The sequence below is a fragment of the Stegostoma tigrinum genome, chromosome 13 (genome assembly GCF_030684315.1).
Source record: "Stegostoma tigrinum isolate sSteTig4 chromosome 13, sSteTig4.hap1, whole genome shotgun sequence".
Taxonomy (NCBI): Eukaryota; Metazoa; Chordata; class Chondrichthyes; order Orectolobiformes; family Stegostomatidae; genus Stegostoma; species Stegostoma tigrinum.
The window spans coordinates 27,461,669-27,481,541 of NC_081366.1; the positions used below are offsets into that span (position 1 = coordinate 27,461,669).

The 19,873-nt window shown below is 39.0% G+C and overlaps 1 protein-coding gene across 4 annotated transcripts in view; it reads left to right on the plus strand.

Moving 5' to 3' along the window:
- Positions 1 to 19,873, plus strand: part of LOC125458219 (long-chain-fatty-acid--CoA ligase 6-like) — a 153,400-nt gene that overhangs the window by 68,291 nt on the left and 65,236 nt on the right. For all 4 annotated transcript variants that reach the window (XM_048543272.2, XM_048543271.2, XM_048543275.2 and 1 more), the window contains exons 3-9: positions 2,830 to 2,944; positions 9,963 to 10,027; positions 11,791 to 11,892; positions 12,024 to 12,123; positions 15,067 to 15,245; positions 18,326 to 18,358; positions 18,552 to 18,603. In XM_048543272.2, the coding sequence (XP_048399229.1) occupies positions 2,830 to 2,944; positions 9,963 to 10,027; positions 11,791 to 11,892; positions 12,024 to 12,123; positions 15,067 to 15,245; positions 18,326 to 18,358; positions 18,552 to 18,603 (646 nt within the window). The remainder of the gene's footprint in view (positions 1 to 2,829; positions 2,945 to 9,962; positions 10,028 to 11,790; positions 11,893 to 12,023; positions 12,124 to 15,066; positions 15,246 to 18,325; positions 18,359 to 18,551; positions 18,604 to 19,873) is intronic.

The following is a 19,873-nucleotide window of genomic DNA, read 5'->3' on the forward strand; positions in this document are numbered from 1 at the left end:
GGAGAAATTGGTTCACATGACAAGAACAGCACCTTGAGATAGGAAGAACTGCAGATGCTGGAGTCAGAGACAACACAGTAGAGAGCTTGACGAACACAGCAGACCAGGCAGCATTATAAGAGCAAGAAAATAGACGTTTCAGGTTAGGACTTTGCTTCCGAAATGGAGATGGAGAAGGGAGCTCAGAAATAAATAGAGAGGAGGGGTGGGTCTGGGGAAAGTAGGTGAGATACTGATAGGTGAGTGCAGGTAGGCAGCAGTGGGGATTGGTCAGTGGGATGGGAGGGACGGATAGGTGGGAGAGAAGATGGACAGGTTGTATCAGGTCAAGGACCTCTTCTCTCTACTTATTTCCCAGCTGCCCCTTTCCCAAGACAGCACTTTTTGTGTCTTAAGCACTTACTTTTTAAGCAAAACTGTGCAAATGGCTAAGATGATAGGTATGGAACTTCCTACATAACTCAGTAAATAACTGGCAATCATTTAACCCCGTATGCTACTGTTTAACTTTCTCTCCATTTGCAATAAATATTTTAAAAACCAAATCAATCCACAGCTGTTCTTCAGAAGGACTGTTAATACTTTACCATTTTTATTCATGAAGACTGTATAAATACATTACAGTTTGATTCTCAATCTATTTTAATAGATGTCAGCCTTTGCTAAAGGAAATTCATTGAACCCTTGCTCAACTTGTATTTTCATTTGTTGGTTATGTTTCAAAGACTTTGCTGGTAAATCAAAGAACAATATCTACTTGCTTTGCTAAGAACTGCTTTCAGAGAAACTCGTAGAAAGTGGCTTTTGGAGCACTGTGTTCCATTCATCAGCTTTTTACACTGGCATCTGTTATTTAACTCATGAATTTGCGTATCAGTAGTTTCGAGGAAAAGTCAGCTTTGTCAAGAGGCTGTCAGCATAAGCCCTTACTTTTCAAATGTGAGACTGATGCATTTCTGAATATGCTTGGTTAATTGGCAATTCTATCTTTGAACCAAATATTACTTTCGTTCACTGTTTGTTTCATGAGAACATAAGGCAGAGCTTTTTAAATGAACTGATAAATTCTGCACATTAATTACGTATGTACTGGTTATCCTCAAAAAATATATATTACAAACAAGCTGCTGAATGCACCTTTTTCATCTCTTAATCCTTTCTTTTAATTTAGATTCCTATAATGACATTCCATCACTCCACTTCTGTGATCTTCTCCAGTTCCCTCACATATATCCTCTGTTTCTGTAGTGCTGAGTAACTGTCCCACACTTGTTCCATTCTACCGTTCAGAGCTTACACCCATCCCCATTTTGTTTTGTCATTTTAATACTTCCTTTCCATTTACAGTTGCCTCATCTGACAGCACAGAATTTGACATTGAAGCTGGTCCCTGGTTTCAGTTAACTTTTAGATATTTGTATTTTCTAGCCGCTCCAGAATTGTCTTGAGCTAGATTCAATAACTTATCAGCCCCAATTTGATGTATTTCTCATTTTCACTCATTCATCAATCAACAGAATTAGTTTTTATTCCCCACTTCATTAAAACTTCTCACCATTTCAGCACGTCTAACAAATATTGTCGTAAACTTTTCTGTTTCAGTGGAAAGGCCCCAGCTTCTCTGTTCCCTCATCCAATGTCAGTCTGAAGGTTTTTAATGCCTTAGGACCCCTCAATCCTACCACAGTTGATATACAGAGAAATGAGAATTCTATAGAATTAAAATTTACCTTTATTTACTTGGAAAGTTTGATTTCACACCCTTTAAAGTCTGAAGCCCTAGCTGACCACTTAGTTCACCCAAATGGTTGGGATGCGAGGCTGCGTACACAGTCCCTTAACATACTTCCTATACACTCCTGACCGTGTCGCCAAATTCCATCCCAACTCCAACTACATGTTCGCTGGCAACACCACCATTGTAGACTGGATCTCAAATAATGACGAGACAGAATTCAGGGAAGAGATAGAGTCCTTGGTGAGGTGGTGCATGTATAAGAATCTCTCCCACAATATCAGCAAAACTAAAGAGCTGATCATTGACTTTATAAAACAAGGAGGAGGACTCGCCCTCATTTGCATGAGGGGAGCTGAGGTGGAGATGGTCGAGTTCTTGGGAGTGACAATCACCAACAATCCTTCCTGGACCACCCACGTTGATGCTACGGTCAAGAAAGCACAACAACATCTCTACTTCCTTAGGAGACTAAAGAAATTTAGCATGTTGCCTGGTATGGAGGGAAGGTCTTATGAGGAAAGGCTGAGGGACTTGAGGCTGTTTTCGTTAGAGAGAAGAAGGTTAAGAGGTGACTTAATAGAGACATACAGAATGATCAGAGGATGAGATAGGGTGGACGGTGAGAGCTTTTTTCCTCAGATGGTGATGGCTAGCACGAGGGGACATAGCTTTAAATTGAGAAGTGATAGATATAGGACACATGTCAGAGGTAGGTTCTTTACTCAGAGAGTAGTAAGGGCATGGAATACCCTGATTGCAACAATAGTAGGCTCGACAACTTTAAGGGCATTTAAATGGTCATTGGATAAACACATGGATAATAATGGAATAGTGTAGGTTAGATGGGCTTCAGTTTGGTTTCACAGGTTGGCGCAACATCGAGGGCCAAAGGGCCTGTACTGCACTGTAATGTTCTATTACAGATAATGAGCAAGCTTCTCTGTTCCTTAAGGTTTTATCAAAACACTGATCTAATTCATATTCCAGTAACAGTTGTACTGACAATCTGGATGAATTTATTATTATCCACCTGTACAAAAAGTTCTTTTACTTTGGTTCATACAAATGTAGGTATTGTTTTGTTTCATTAGGGTACTGACCAAGCTCGTGGCTCTGTATTAGGCGACAGCATCCAACTTATGACGCACTACCATGACGATGCAAGGACAATGTATGAAGTATACCAACGAGGATTACACATAGCAGGCGAGTTTCTAGATCGCATAAAAATCTCCATTTGGCATTTGGAAAGGATTCTTTATAAACACTGAAATAATCCATCGAATTTCAAAAAGCACAAAGCAAGTGTTCACTTTTTGGAGCAATGAGAGGATGTTGTTTATTGCTTCTATGTCTGACAGAATCATGATTAAACGTCTCTTCCAGAAATCAGTTTTGCACTTTGTCAGTTCATTGGACTGCATCATTAGCAGTTCCTTCTCTTTGTGTGGATGCCTATCACCTCCCTTTCTGTCCCTCTCCTCTTTCATTTAACTTCCCGTGTCTCATTCTCCTTTCCATTGCTGTTCCTTGCCTTTCCATTGCTGTTCCTTGCCTTTCCATTGCTGTTCCTTGCCTTTCCATTGCCGTTCCTTGCCGTTCCCTTGCCTCTGCCTTTCCCTCGCCTCTTCCTTACTTACCCCTCTCTTCTTTTGCTTTCCTTCCCCTCACCTTCTTTCCTTTTTCTCACCTCCGTTTTTGTCTTATTCCTTCTCTGCCTTCCTCATGCTTTTCCTTTCTTACTCATTTTGGGTTTCTGTCTGGTTTGTGTCATCAGCTAGACACACATTGTGCATTGATTGGAAGGAATGCTGAGTTTCCTGCCATAACTGTGGGTTGTAAGGTGCTCCTGTTTGCTGGCTTTTTGTGGTTCATTGGGACATGTAGGTAGGTGGAGGGCTGGAAAACTGGTGGTGGTGATGAGCAGTAATACTGACAGTTTCACTCTCAATAACTCTTTATGTATATTTTTAATGGTTTGAGCCTGCCACGAGTTGAACAGGCTCTGACCACAACCAGCTTCTAACATTTCAGAGCAAACCTACATGAGGTGAACATTAATCAAGAAAACCAAAGCAGATTATCTGTTGATGGGATTCAAATCAGAATTACGAATAATTTTTTTTAAATGTACTCATTTGCATCTTACTCCATTTTACCATTGAATTGCTAACTTCAAGGAGTTTGGAGAATTACCTCCACATAAACGTTTTCTTGTAAGAAAATGGCATGACATTATTTGGAAGAAGAAATTTAAATTGAGAGCAGGGCATTCTTCTTTTGAGTTTCACGGCACAGGCTGTCTAAATAGGAGTGCATCAGGTTGACACCATGCTACTGATCTCTGTAGTAATGGTTTACTCGAAGTGGGAAGGCATGGCACTGAAGCAAGGAAGCCAAGAGTTTGTGGTGGAGCACTACACTTGCATCGGAAAACTCAGATGCATTGCCTACTTCATCCCTCAACAAAACATCTGCTGATGGGTTTTTTTAGATCGATTCCAGTGTTTTTTAAATCAAAAGTTGGCCACTGGCCACCTCGCCTTAGAAAAGGAGCTGGGCTAAAAGTGTTAGGCCAAGGGATGGACATTCAAAAATAAAATACAAGCGAACAATTGGAGTTGTTTTCCAATTAGATATTGTAACTAAGTGAGGTATCTTATGATTATTTGAATGTTCCTCGTGTTTAGAAGAAATTGTGCATTATTTGAACTGCCATGCCATCTGTGTAATGTGATACTTTGGTACCAATAGACAACTTGTAGATAATGAACTCCAGTAATTACTAAACATGGTGTCTATTTGTAATATATTAAAAATCTTCTGGAAAGCACACACTTACCACTACACTTTCTTATCAAGGTTTTGTTGTCACAAATAGATTCTGCAAATCACACTAGGTAGATATCCCCAAGATATTAAGCTCAATGTTTGGCTGGTCTGAAAAAAGTGAATGGGGTGCCCATATTTCTAAAAAGAAGAATGGACTATAGATCAAATAAAGCAAGAACATCTGTTAATGTAATGCCTTCAGGTCTCAGGATGCTGTAAGATGACCAAATAAGAATGTTTCAATTCTAGTCACTGTTGTAATGTGAGAAATGCAGCAACCAAATTGCACATAACAAATTTCTGCAGACAATAATAAACAACAGTCAGATCATCCAGAGTTTTTTTTTTAACTACATTATTTGTGTGTAGAATTATTTCCTGTTAATGATTTAGCTATACTATAGAACATTTGTCAGTTCATACATCAAATGTAAACTGCATAGAATGCCCATGTGCAGGCAAAGCTGTTGTCCTCAAATAGTATTAATTGAAATTCCTATGTAAGGTCAGGACTGATTTTTTTTTTGTTTTTCGCTGCACCATCTATGAACTTACTGATGAATCCTTATACATTGAGGTCCAAGTTGTTTATATATGCCACAAACAGCATATGTCCCCAGTTATGACTGTGGAGCCTCCCTGGACACAGGTTTCCATTCCCTTGACCATCACCCCCTGCATCTGCTACACAGCCAGTTCTGGGTTCACTTAGCCAAATTTTCTTGGATCCCATTGATTCTTAACTTCACTATCAATCTCCCTCATTAAAAACCTGACCTGCATTCCTCAGAAAGAATATTGCTGAAAGTTCTGCAGGACTTTCAGGAAGTAGCCCACCATGCTGGCTGCCTCTGTTGAGTTGATATGAGCATTTACAGTGCCATTACCAAAAGTTTTTCCTCTTGCTGTCTTTCAAATGAACATTTACTGAAAGGGAGACACAGAGATAAAGTGGAGGCTATCAATTATAGGAGAGACATACACAAAGCAGGGACCACGGCAACTCCAATTTTAATCATGAACATATACTGCCAATATTTTCTGCTTGAAGTAGGTCTCCAGCTATTTACCATATGAGTTGGCTAGTTCTCTGATACAGCTGTAAAATTAGTGCTCAGATTAAATTACTAGGTAATATGCAGAAGTGCAAGCAAACTGTATAAGCAGTTGCTACTGTAACCTACCTGGGTTGACTTGATTTTGGAGATGTTGAGAGAAACAGAGTGCCAGCACTAATATGCCATTGATTAAAACGAAGTTTACATGTTTTCATTATTAAATAGAGTATTCTATGACCTCGTATGAATAATGTCCTGGAGAATCTGTGCATTTACGGATGATATATAAAGGGATAGCACTTATCTCCTTCAGGAGTGTCGGAGCATCAGGGAGATATTGGTAATGGCTAGCAGAGTGGCATTTCAAGGCTTGGTCCCATTTCAGTTGTGATGATACTACTGCTCTAAGAGGTGTACTTTGTCTCTTTTTATGAAGAAAGGTTGAGACAGAGGAGATGAGAACTCTACTCAAAGCCAATAGCATAAACTGTTTGCGAGGCCTTGGGTCTTTTTTTAAATGTTGAAATAATAGTAGCAGCCTGAATGGGTGGGGTCAAGCTCCAACAGAACCAGGATTTTTAGTGTTAGCTTTCTGCAGTTGCTGGGGTCTTGAAGTAGGATGTGGAAGCTTCTATTTTTCTCCCTTTACAACTAAAAGTTCTCTTCATGCTTCTAGAATTGCATGTGAGATAATCTATTTTGTTGAATTTGCATTTACCAAGTATGTGTTTATGTGATATTACTATATTGGAACAGTTAATTATTAGTAATTAATATATGTACTTTGTTCAGTATTTCAATAGTGTTGCAGTTAAGCCAATTCTTTTATTGTTACTTTCTGTACTATAACTGTAGTGTAAAAATAAAGTGCGTTTTGCTTAATGTCAATAGTTTGATCAATTGAATTGCATCTAGAATGCAATACCTTTATACCTACCTTTTAAAATAAGAAAAAGTTGGGGTCTAGACTATCTTCCAAATGTATTTTGAGGGGATTTGGTCTGGTCCATAACAGAGCAGTGGGCAGATGAGGAATGCCTGCTTCACAAAATTGCAGAATCATAGATGATCAAGTGGGGAAGTAGGTTCTGTAGTCCTTCATAACAACACCGTGGTTTTTCTTTACATGAACTGTTTTAGTCAAATTACATTCTACTGCTTGGCTCTTCTGATTTGCTTCAAGATTTGTCTTTAAGAACAGACCATCCAATACCCTTTCAAATGAATTTATGAACTGTGCCTCAACAATGAGCTCAGCTTAAAATTTCACATTGTAAACTTGCATACAAAGGCATTTCTTTCTAAAGGTCCCTTCAGTTCTCTTTCCATGTGGTTACCTAGGCTTCCAGTCACCTTTCCAGCCAACAGAAACAATCTGTTGCTTTTTAAAAAATTCATTCTCAGGATGTGGGTATGATTAGCCAGGCCAGCATGTTGTTGCTGTGCCCTGACTACCCTTAAGAAAATGCTTGTGAGCTACCTCATTGGATTACTGCATTTCATGGAGTGTAGGCATGTCCACGGTGCTAATAGGAAGGGAGTTCCAGGATTTTGACTGGACAGGAATGAAAGAATAGTGTCACAGTTTCAAGTTAGGGTGATGATTGATTGGCTTGGTAGGGAACTTGAAAGTGCTGGTGTTCCCGTACATCTGACACCATTGTTCTTCAAGATGGTAGAGGTCATGTGTTTGGAAGTGTTGTCAGAGGAGCCTTCGTGACTTGGTGCAGTTCATCTGGTATAGTGTACACACTATCTGTTTACTGTTAACTGGTAGTGGAGGAAATGAATGTTTAAGTTGCTGAATGGGGTGCCAATTCAGCAATCTGTGTTTTCCCCGACCCCCATTGTCTCCAATTTTTCTTGGGCTTCTTGAAGTCAATTCTGTCAACTGTTGTCAGTGACAGTCACTTTCACCTCATGTCTGCAGTTTTGAGGAAATTTCATAAGTATCTATTAAACTAACTTAAAAGTATAATTAGGCCAAACTATTCAAGTTACAAAATATCTCCATTATTTTAAATGACTTAAGTTTTAAGGTACTCATGATAGACCAGGATAAAAGGTATGTGCAAAGGTAAAACATCCAAATTTTTGAATGTTTCTGAATAGGGAGGCTTTTTGATCAAACCAGAAGGCAAATGTTGCTGGTTATGATGATGTCCTGTTGCTAGCCTCAAAAGCAGTCACTTTGGATGGTGGTGGGACTCAGACCAGCTTATTTCCAGGGATGGCCAAAGCCTGCTCTCGGGATTGCCTCATCAGCTGACAGCCTCATCAGTGCTCAGGCTGCAGTTCTAGTGAGAAGGCTGGGTGTCCTCAAAGACAGAGCAGTTAGTTTGGGGTACATCAAGGCTAGGCAGGTAAGCCCCAATGATTGGGATGTGGCTCTTTCTTTCTGCACTGGCAGTGCTCTTGTCAGTGGGGGCTCCATGGGCCATGGAATGACCATAAAAAGAAGGCACTCACCTGGAATCCATGTGTTAGTGGGTCTTCCTGATACAGGCACAGTGCCTACACAGCCATGTAAGCAGCCATTAAGTAGCCACTAAAATGGTTAAACTGGCTTCGTGGTAGTCATTGAGCTGCCAGTTTTCACAAAGCTGGTAATATAACATAGTGGCAGGAAAATGATGGACTCCTGTACTCTACTTTGCGATGGTATTCAACAAGCCAATCCCCAAAGGAAAATTCTACCAAAAACAGAAAGTTAACACTTGCACACAACCTGATCTCCTTCAAAATCATTGAGCGTACTGAGTGAAAAGAGAACATTTATAGGAAACATTATTCCATTCTGTAACAGAATCTCAAAATCTTTACAAGTACAGTATATGAACTTTGACTGTAAGAAACAATCATGGGTATGAACTTTTGAAAATGTTTCCAATTCTGTTTTAGAGAGAGATTGTAGCTAAAACACTTCTATCAGCACTAAGTTTTAACTGAAGAAGAGCTTTATTGGTAAAAGAGCATAGTTACAAGTTAGTGTATTTTGAATTAATTTCTTATTACATGTGCACATGTGAATTAGGAACAGGACTAGGCCACTTGGTGCCTCAAACCTGCTTTGTCCTTCTCTAAGATCATGACTGATCTGATTATTCCACATTTCTGTTTACCCCCAATAACCTTTCACCCCCACCTTTGCTTGTCAAGAATCTGCCTACCTTTGTCTTAAAAATAACCAAGGGCTGTGCTTCCACCACATTGTTATACCACAAAGCCATGAGAACTAGGGACAGGAATGGGTCTTTTGAGAACTAGGGACAGGAATGGGTCTTTTCACCTCTTGTGCCTGCTGCACTATTCAATGGGATCATGCCGATCCAACATTTCTCACACCCAATTTCCTGCCCATTCCCTGTAACCATTGGCTCCACTACTGATCAGGAGTCTCTCTCTGCGATTGGATCTCTGTGGCAAGGAGCATTCAAAATACACATTACCCTCTGAGAATATTTTTCCTTATCTCTGTCTTAAATGGGTGGCCCCTTAAATCTGAAACTAATTCTAGATTCTCACAGAACTGGGAACTTTCTTTCCATATCCAGGCTGTCAATACCCCGCAGGATTTTGTATATTTCAATTACGGCACCTGTTGCTTGTCTGAGCTCCTGTAAATACAAGCCTCCTAAAGTAACCCAAGATAACAAGGTGTAGAGCTGGATGAACAGCATTAGAGGAGCAGGAAAGCTGACATATCAGGCCTGGACCCTCCTTCAGAAAAGATAAACAATATTCTGTTAGCTTTCCTCACTATTTGCTGTGCTAACCTTTTGTGATCAGGCATTTGGACATGCATATTCCTCCATTGCAGCTTAGATGATATGCTTCTTTTAAAATTCCTAACAAAATGGACAATTTCACATTTTCCCAAATTACACTCTTTATTAGATCTTTGTTTACTCGCTTAACCTGTCTACAACCCTTTGTAGCTTCTTTTATTTCTTCCTGACAACTTGCCTTGCTACCTGTCTTTGGTAATCAGCAAATTTAGCAATCCAAAGCTTAGGATGCTTCAATTTTTGTAATTGATTTGGAATATCCAGAAACTGAATACACTGGTAGTGAATTAGAGCACATTTATTTGGGATCTACCTGCAGTAGGTATGTATAGGTATTTGTTTTTCAACAACCAGGCAAAAAGACATGCTATTGTCAATGGGGAATCACTGGTAAATGTCTTTCTAAAACCTTTCTTGTCACTACCCAAACATTTCCTTTATACTAGTTTAATCTAATTACTAACAGTAGTGAATAATCTTACAGGAGAGCTGTTAGTATTTTGAAGTAATGGATAAGTGAAATAACTGTGTTGCTTCTCTGTTTAGGGGATGGCCCTTGCTTAGGATTCAGAAAACCCAAACACCCCTATCAGTGGCTTTCGTATAAAGAGGTAAGAACAAATGTAAAAGTATGATCAGATAAAATCTTCTTATTACAGTCATTAGTCTTTCATCTTAATGCCGTTTCATTTCTAAAATTTTCTTTGTTTGTTCAAGAGGTATAGGTATCACTGGCAAGACAAACCTTTATTACCCACCCATAATTACCGTGTTGAAAGCAGTGGCGAGCCACTTTTTGAACCATTGCTGTACGTGATGCAGGTGTTTCAGTTGTAATGTTAGAAATTGAGTTTCAAAATTTTGACCCTGCGAAATAGAAGGAGCGGCAACACGTTTCTGCTTCAGGGTAGTGTACGAACGAAGGGCGAGAAATTAGTTGTTAGTGTTCTTTATTCTGGCTGCCCTTCCTCTTTTAGATGATGCAGGCAATGATTTGGAAGGGCCTATCAATATAGCCTCATTGACTGGCTGTGATATGTCTTGTAAGTGGCTCAGACTACAGGAGGAAGTAACCATCCAAATCGTCTGGCCTCCAAATTGTTAGAAACCAGACATCTAGATATATGGGCAGAAGATGAGTACTGGGACCTTGCACATGTACTGCTATACTGACTTTTGTAGGAATTATCCAGAGAGCTTAACTTTCTATGGGCATGAATGTCTTCAACTCTGAGCATGATTTTCAGACTTTGGATAGTTCTGCAGTACTTTGCTAGCTGGTTACTTCAGGAATGTTGAATAGTAGAAACCCACATGACTTCTTAGTGTGCACAAAGTCTATTGCCAAATTGATCATGCTGACACTGCCTTTTCACTCCCAACCTCAGACCACCTCTTCTGAGGAGCCTCCTCTGAACCACAGATTTCCTCACCCTCGCCTGATTTTTCCAAACCACTTTTCCCATCACAAATCCATGTTGACAATGTACAATTAGAACCATTATTATCCCTTATTAACTAATTACTGTAACCTTTATAATAACCGATCACATTTTCCTTATTACTGATGAAAGGCTGACAGATCTGTAGTTCCTTATTTTCAGTCTCCTGAACAGCGGGGTGACATTTGCTTCCTTCCAATCCACAGGAACCATTCCAGAATCTATAGACTTTTGGATGATGATGATCGCCAATAAATCAACCATCTTAAATACCACTTCCTTCAACACTTTGGGATGTAGTCCATCAGATTCTGGGGAGTTATTATCTTCTAGCCCCATTAATTTATCTACTACAAACTTATACAGTTGCTAATTTCTTCAACTCCTCATTCTTTCTAGCAATTTAGATCTACTAGTTCTGGGAGAAATCTGGTGTTTTATCCAGATAAAACAGACACCAAACTAAAAATTCTGTTTCTCTACCATTATGAACTCTCCTGACTCTGCTTAAAGTGGGTTTTGGCTAAACATTTTCTTGTTACATCCCTATAGCAGTTATTACAGTCTGCTTTTTTTCTTGCCAGGTTGAATTCATGTTTTCTTCTCCCTCTTTCCTCTTTGTGGGCCTATTTTGTGCTCCATAAACTTCTCAGTCCTCAGAATTACTGCTGTGTCTGACAGCTTTATTAGTCTTTTAATCTGAATAATCCTGAACTAATTTTGTTAGCCATGGCAGATTTTGTACCATGAAGTAATGTGTAGTTGTTGGAATGGAACTTGAAACTGGGTTCCTGTGGTTCAGAGGCAAGAGTGCTATAGACTGAGCCAGAGGTGCACAACTTAAAGGGACATTAGTTACAGCACAGCTCCATTTAGCTCAGTTTGGGGTCTGAAAACAAATGGGACATAACCAAAAACACCTTTTCTCACAGGTTGCAACCCGAGCTGAGAACTTGGGATCTGGACTGCTCCAAAAAAACTGCAGGTCATCTCCAGACCAATTCATTGGTGTTTTTGCACAGAACAGACCAGAGGTAAGAGTTGGTTACAACTATTTATAAATACCATTACAAAAAAAGAATTTTTTGTGATATTTATTTGGATGTATGAAGTTTTTTTCCTTTTGTCATTTTTCTTTATTTCATAAATGCAACTTCCCATCCAGTGGATTATTGCTGAACTGGCATGCTATACCTACTCCATGGTGATAGTGCCACTTTATGACACACTTGGACCTGAAGCCATTCGCTACATAATTAACACAGGTAAAAGGAACAACGTTCTTCTGAAAATTACATGCCAGTCTTTAAATTTAAATGTCAAAAGGTGAAATCAAAGGATCCTTAAATTGCTGGTGTTAAGAGTGAAGCTTCTCCTTGGTTGAATTCTCCTATTCTGAAATTGCCCAGCAGGAACTATTCTATTGAAATGTAGTTGGCCAGTATATTTAGGCTCGGAAAAAAATCACTAATTGACTTACTTCTATAAAACATCACAAAGAAGTGTCCATCTTAAACTAATCAGAATTGTGTAAGAAAGTGGCTGACTTTTAGTTTGGGTTTTTCTGATCAGACATTGCATTGGAAAGTGAACAAAATATAAAAGAAATTGAGGCACCTGCTGATGCATGTGACCACTCCTGTCAGGAGATCTTCTGTCCTTGCATGCTCCCCTTGTCTAAATTGTGCCATCCTCACATATCCACTGGAAAGCATCAGTGACTAGTCTGTCACTTCCTTTGTTAAACTGTGCCTGTGCTGACATCTCTTTCTGCTGCCCTCCATTTGCTCTTTGCTTTTTCATTCTGATTAAATGGTCAAAGTACTGACTTTTTTGTAAAATATGACTCTTAGAGTTCTTTTTGCTTTTGAAATTTTGATACTTCATTTTCTCTTATCATTTGTTTATGGAATTTCTAGCTTATATCTTAGCATTCACATTTCAAAGCTCTCTAATTTACTCCATAGATATTTACTTATAGTCCAGGTTTCTAAGGCATACAGTAAGTAGGTAGAATGTAGCAGTTTATTGGTGTGTTCCTTGTGAGAAGCCTGAGTTTTTTAGTTGTTAACACATCTGTTATCTTCAAAATTACTGCTGAATATCTCTATCCTTCTAACTTCTGTATCACATCTGTCAACTCCTGTTATAAACATATTTTCTTGTTGCAGTATGGTATCATCCAGTTTAATCTACACTCTCTTGTTTATTCTAACAGATTCCTTCTAAACACTATTGTGTTGGAATTTTGTTGTTCATAAATATTCCCTATTTTAAACTTCTAGGTTTTACTTGATCTGTGATATTTTGTAGACCTCTTTCAGATTATGTAAATTGTGCTATGTCGGTGGTGTACCACAGCCTTATCATGTTCTTGCCTTCAATTTTTATGCTGGAAGTAAATCTAATTCTCTGAATGTTTGTTTGTTTTGTGTGCAGACTGATTAAACTGATGAGATTACACAGTTTCATTATATTCATTCACTTGATATATGCCATGTCATGCTTGAAACAACTCAAAGATTTCCCTATTCTAGCCTAATGTTTACAGTTTGATCCCAATCTGGATAAAGCTCACATCTTTGTCAATTTCACATTACTACTAACTTTTGGCAATAAGCATGATTTAACTCCTACCCTGACTGAAACAAAATTGGCTTCATGGATAACTTCCTTAACGTAAAATTAAACGTTTTAGAACCACCAAATATTGTCATATTACTGGAGCCTAGTATTCTATTGCTGAAAGTATGACTTGATTTTTCAGAAATACATGATTAAAATCTCCCCCCATACAGTGGTATCCCTGCTTTACCAGTAGGTCTGAAAATGTTTCATAGATTCTATAAATGCAAATAGTGAAAAAATACACTTGCTTAAGGATGTTGGTCATCACTTTTCAATTGATAGTGTACTGTTCCCTTTTGGATCAAAAAGTCATAACTAACAGGTACAAAACATACAACATTTTGAGGAGGCATAAACCTATTAATGTATTATCAATAGACTATTAATTCTGAGAAAAATTCCTGAAAAAATTGTAAATGCTGGAAATTAGAAACAAAAACAGAAATTGCTGGCCAAACTCAACAAGTCAGGGAGCATCTGTGGAGCGAATCAGAGTTAATGTTTCGTTTCGAGTGACCCTTCTTCAGAACTGAAATGTTAACTTTGAATCCTGTCCGCAGATGCCGGCAGACCTGCTGAGTTTTTCCAGCCATTTCTATTAATTCAGAGACCCAGGAAAATGTAACGGGACCTGGGTTCAAATCCTGCCATTTTGGAATTTGAATTCAATAAAAATCTGTAGTTATGACTCTAATGAATCTCTTGTTGATAGTCATTTAAAAAAAACCCAACAGGTTGACTAATGACATTTAGAGAAGGAAATTGCCATCCTTAACTGGTCTGGCTTACATGAGAGTCCAGACCCACAGCAATGCGAGTGACTCTTGCCTACCCTGAACGCAATCAGAAATGGGTAATAAATGCTACCCTCACATGCTATGTTACACTCCTTTTGGAATTAAATGTTATTATTCCCTATAGGTCACTCTTTGAATGCCATTCTTTCAAATTGCAATCTACAGTATAAAATATCTATAGCAATCTGTTTGGTTTGGTTCTCTGTTTTCACAGAATTGAGCTGAATGAATTGCTAACAGCAAGATTATTTTCAAATAATGTAGTAATAATTCTCCCCTAGCAAGGAAAATCATTTAATTTCACCTCCTTTTTTGATTCAAATGGGGTGTCCTTTTGGCAAACAATTCCCCCTCAAACACAACTCAATGAAGGAAATTGTCACTGTGATAAAAGTGCATTGACTCTTTGAAAATTGTTTCTCAACCAATTTCTTTTCATGAAATTTAATACATGATGCAAATTTAATGTTTGTATTTAACAGGGTGAATATGCTTTTTTTTCACATTGAATTTTAGTGCCTTTCAATCTTGCCGTTCAGAATATCACACGTAACATAACCCGTCTTATTCCTTTATTGCCTGAGATTCTGCTTAGATTCAGGCAACATATGCTATTTTTTCTTATCCAAGAAATTATGAAATGATTTTTTTAATCTCCAAGTCCCAAAAAACTATTTAAAATAGATATTAAAAATATTTAAAACAGTGCATTTTTACAACTGGTGAAGTGGTAGTGGAGCATTGTGCGTGTGTCACCAATGTATGTATCTTTCCTTTTTTAAGCTGAAATTTCCACAGTTATCTGTGATAAGGTAGAAAAAGCAAAAGTTCTTTTGATGAATGTGGAGAAGAACGAGACTCCAGACTTGCAGATAGTCATCCTTATGGATCCATTTGACGTGGACTTGGTTCAGATGGGAAATAACTGTGGAGTGCAAATACTGGCACTCCAGGAAGTGGAGGTATGTGAAAATTTCCAGTGACTCAGTCAGGTGTTATGATGCAACTGAGTACAAATATGCTATATGGTCTATGTTTATCATACGGGTGACTGTAAATCTGGATATTAACCGAGTTTCTAAATAAAGGCTAGTGATTTGACACAAGGTAGAAGGGAAAAAGGAGGCTTAGTCAGCGTGTCCCATTCTTGAGCAACTTGTAGGAACTGACTCAGAACTAGCAGAGATAGAGAACTATTAATTTCAGGCAAGTAATGGGGGCTGAGCTGGCGGTAGAGTGGGTACAAGTTCAGTGACTGGGAAATCTCTAAGGACAGGTTTCCATCAGATTATGCCAAATTTAATAGGAGGATCTGATGACTATATTTTAGAATTGATTTCCAGCTTGCAGCTGCTGCTTGTGTGTCAGGCACATAGACTCGGCATCAGGCTGAGTTTTTTCACAGCTGAAAGCTCATGAAGAAGATTGATGGTGATTTGAAGAGTGCAAGAGCCAAGAGCAATTACAGCCCAAAGATAAAACTCAAGAATAGTTATAAGCAGAAGGTCATATGTGATTGGGATCAGGAAAACAAGATACAAAGAGAAGATCATGGGACAGCTACGGCATGGCCACTAGAAGAATATCAGGCTGTGTGATATTTTGGGTTCTGATTGCCATCATAGTAGTCTGATAATTGAGGAGGTCAACAAGGGATGTTGCACAGGAGGAGCAAGGTCCCTTGTTGACTCCTCAATTATCAAAGTGATGGAAAGAAAGTCTTCCATTCAGCATTTCTCACCTCCCTTTAGCTGCTAGATTGGCCAAGCCCCAAATAACCAGCCCAGCTGCTGTTAATGCTGGAACAGAGATAACAACTAAAAAATACATTGTTACTTGATATTTTAAATGAGGTTTCCTTCACCTGAAAGTGAGTTGGTCACCTGTAAATGTCCATTTCTGTTAAATCTTAAAGGTGACAGTAGGCTGGAATGTAGGTTTGAAATTTTTTGTCTTGTAAAAGGTTATTGAAATGTTAATCGTGATCTTGCCTCTGAGGTATGTTTACTGTGGAGAGAAGTGGAGATGGTAGCATTGGGACAAAAGTAAGAGATTTCTCTGGCATACTAGATACCTGCCCTCAAGCCGTCTCTATCAACCCTGGAAATGTGTGTTAGAGTTAAATTGTGTTCTGACGAAGGGTCATTGGATCCAAAATGTTGACTCCGCTTTCTCTCCACAGATGCTGCCAACCCTTCTGAGTTTCTCCAGCAATTTCTGTTCTTGTTTTGGAGTTAAATTATCTTTTTTGGTTATTAGAATTACTCCAAAGAGGCTCCATTTAAGACAGCAAAATAGTGCACATACTGGAAATCTGAAATGAATCCAGTCTGCTAACCAGTACGTGAGAGATAGTAGGAACTGCAGATGCTGGAGAATCTAAGATAACAATATATAGAGCTGGATGAACACAGCAGGCCAAGCGGCATCATTGGAGTAGGAAAGCTGACGTTACGGGCCTAGACCCTTCAGAAATGGGGGAGGGGGAGGAGGTGGATAGAAGATGGATAGAGGAGAGGATAGGTGGAGAGGAGACAGAATGGTCAAAGAGGTGGGGATGGACCCAGTAAAGGTGAGTGTAGGTAGGGAGGAGATGGGTCAGTCCAGGGAGAATGGGAGGACGGACAGGTCCCAAAACCAGCCCAGCTCGTCCCCGCCTCCCTAACCTGTCCTTCCACCTATCCTCTCCTCCCACCTCAAGCCCCACCTCCATCTCCAACCTACTAACCTCATCCTGCCCCCTTGACCTGTCCGTCCTACCTGGACTGACCTATCTCCTCCCTACCTCCCCAGCTATGCTCACCTTTACTGGCTCCATCCCCGCCTCTTTGAGCTGTCTGTCTCCTCTCTGCCTGTCTTCTCCTTTATCCATCTTCTATCTACCTCCGCCTCTCCCTATTTATTTCCGAACCTCCTCCCCCTCCCCCATTTCTGATGAAGGGTCTAGGCCTGAAACGTCAGCTTTCCTGTTCCTACGATGCTACTTGGCCTGCTGTGTTCATCCAGCTCTGTACCTTGTTATTTCAATGTAAATGTATTTAGTGGTCTGACAGCATCTGCGAAGAGAGAAACAGAGTTTCAAATCTATGACTGAACATTGATAAATATTTCCAGCATTTTCTATTTTTAGTTTAAGTTCCTTTTTAAGTTGGTCGAGAGGTTATGTTCAAGTAGCTCCCCTTAAAGATGCTCTGCCAAGAAAAGAGTGCAAAAAGGCTTGCCAGACTGATTCCTGGAATGGCGGAACTGATATATGAAGAGAGACTGGATTTGTTAGGACTCTATCCACTGCAGTTTAAACGAATGAGAAACCTATAAAATTCTAATAGAACTCAGCAGGATAACCACAGATGGATGTTCCTGATAACCAGGAGTACAGAATTAGGGCTCACAGTCTGAAGACACTGAGTTGGACTGAGATGAGGAGGAATTGTTTACCTAGATTGGTGAGCTTATGGGATTCTCTGCCACAGGAAGCAGTTGAGGCCAAAATATTGAATGTTTCAAGAATGAAACAGAAGTATTCCTTGGTGTTAAAAGATCAATGGATGTGGTGAGAAAGTTGGAAGAGTGTATTATGTGAGGTGATCACCCATGATCATATTGAATGGTGGGCAAGCTTGAAGGGCAGAATAGCCAATCCTGCCCCTATTTTCTATTTTTCTTTTGTTATTTGTTTATTGAAGATAATGGATGGAGCTTTTGACTGGGTGTTTGTGTGGGGAACAAGTAATCAGTGGTGTTGGAGATGGTGGTTCAGTTGGAATAAAACACTGATGAGAAAAATATGTACCTGGAATTCTGTCTCATCAGTAATTAACCACAAGTATTTAATACGCAGCGTCCTATCTGCAGTGTTTAGAGCAAGGCCAAGAATTCAGAATTGAATGGGTGCAAACCTTTGTTAATAATTGATTACCAAGTGATTAACATTCTTTGCAGAGACATGTTTGAAAAACAAGTGTAAATTAAGACATAAAATATATTGTAAAATATGTAAAGCATTTTTACTCTGGTTATTTTCTTCCCTTCTTGCTTTCAGAACCTTGGACAAATGAACAGGCGAACTCCGGTGGTGAGTGAAATGATATCTCTGACTTACTCCTCTCAGAGAAATTTCATTCATTTTAAAGAAAGAATAATTTGAAATGTACACCAACTGCAGCCAGCCCAAATGCATATGTTCTGTAGTTTTCAACACCAATTTATTTCCCGTGAAGGTTGAACTATTTGTAGATTCTTCATTTTTATTTATTTTCTGCCTTCAGCCTCCACGCCCTGAGGACCTATCAATTGTCTGTTTCACAAGTGGAACAACAGGTAGGCACCACATGAGATGCTTGTAGTTACATTAATTAATGGCATTAAACATCAAGATAGGTTTAGCATTCCCCATCTCCTAGTCCATGTGTACCTTACCATGGAAACCTGTTCACTGACTTGGTGAAATTATAATTTCTGTTTGTGTATGTATGTTAGGATGCCACAAAGTGCTGTGAAATCAATGAAGCATTACCACTGTGTGTAAGGGAATGTGACAGTGAATTAGTGCACAGTAGATTCTCTCAAACGTCAATGAGATTTTAGTGAAGTTTAAGTGTTGTTGGTTTGGGGATAGTCTGTGTGTCTCAGCAGGTTATGGATAACTGTAGTTATCATCTAGGGATTGCATCTCTTTCATTTGAATCCAAGATTCTCTTTCAATAAGTCACACAGTTCACACTTCTACACTGGTGGTCCAAGACTACCTTTAATCACCAGAGTTCCTGACCTAGGACTCATTACTTATAATGTCAGATTCCTGAAGGTACAGATTTATTTATAGTTTTAAAATAATAAATCTTCCTCACGTTTTATCTTTTGAACTTTTCTACCCCACTATGGCTTTTATTTGAAAGATCATTTACACTTTGCTACTTTCTGTAGTCTCAGCTGAGCAAAGTAGAATATGTTTTCCACTGCTGCAGTAATAAGGTCATCTCACAGTGCTGCATGAAGAATCTTGCTGGCACATCTGCTTTCAAGCAATGCTTTGACATGGTTCAGAGAATCTCTTGTGGAGTCCAGAATCATGAATTTTTAATTTGCCCACAATGCTCACATCATTGTCAAATATTCACAGGAAATTCTTTGTAGCCTTCAAAGAATAAAGTCATTTGGATAGAAGTGCAAAACAGGTAGTTTTAAATTGCCCACCCCAATAGAATTGAATGGCAAGCAAGCCATTGACCAGAGTCCTGATTTTCACTGCAGCCCATTCCAATAGTATATATGTCAGCAATTCCAAAAAATCATTGTGTTCCGGGGTCTTACATGTCTGAAAGTTAGATTATTGACAATATAAACCATCTCATTTTGTTTTCTTTTGAAATATCCCAAAATCATTTATTTATGCTTCTAAATCTTGATTTTGAGAACATGCAGATAATCTTTTTTTATATTGGTTTAATTATTATGCACATGCAGGCAGACATTCAGTTTCACAATTCCTAGAAAATACTCAGTTTCCAAGTTGAAAAGAAAGAAAAAAAAGTGGTGAGATTTTTGGCTACTGCTTTTGAAAAGTAACTAAGGAGCTGCAAACCAGCAG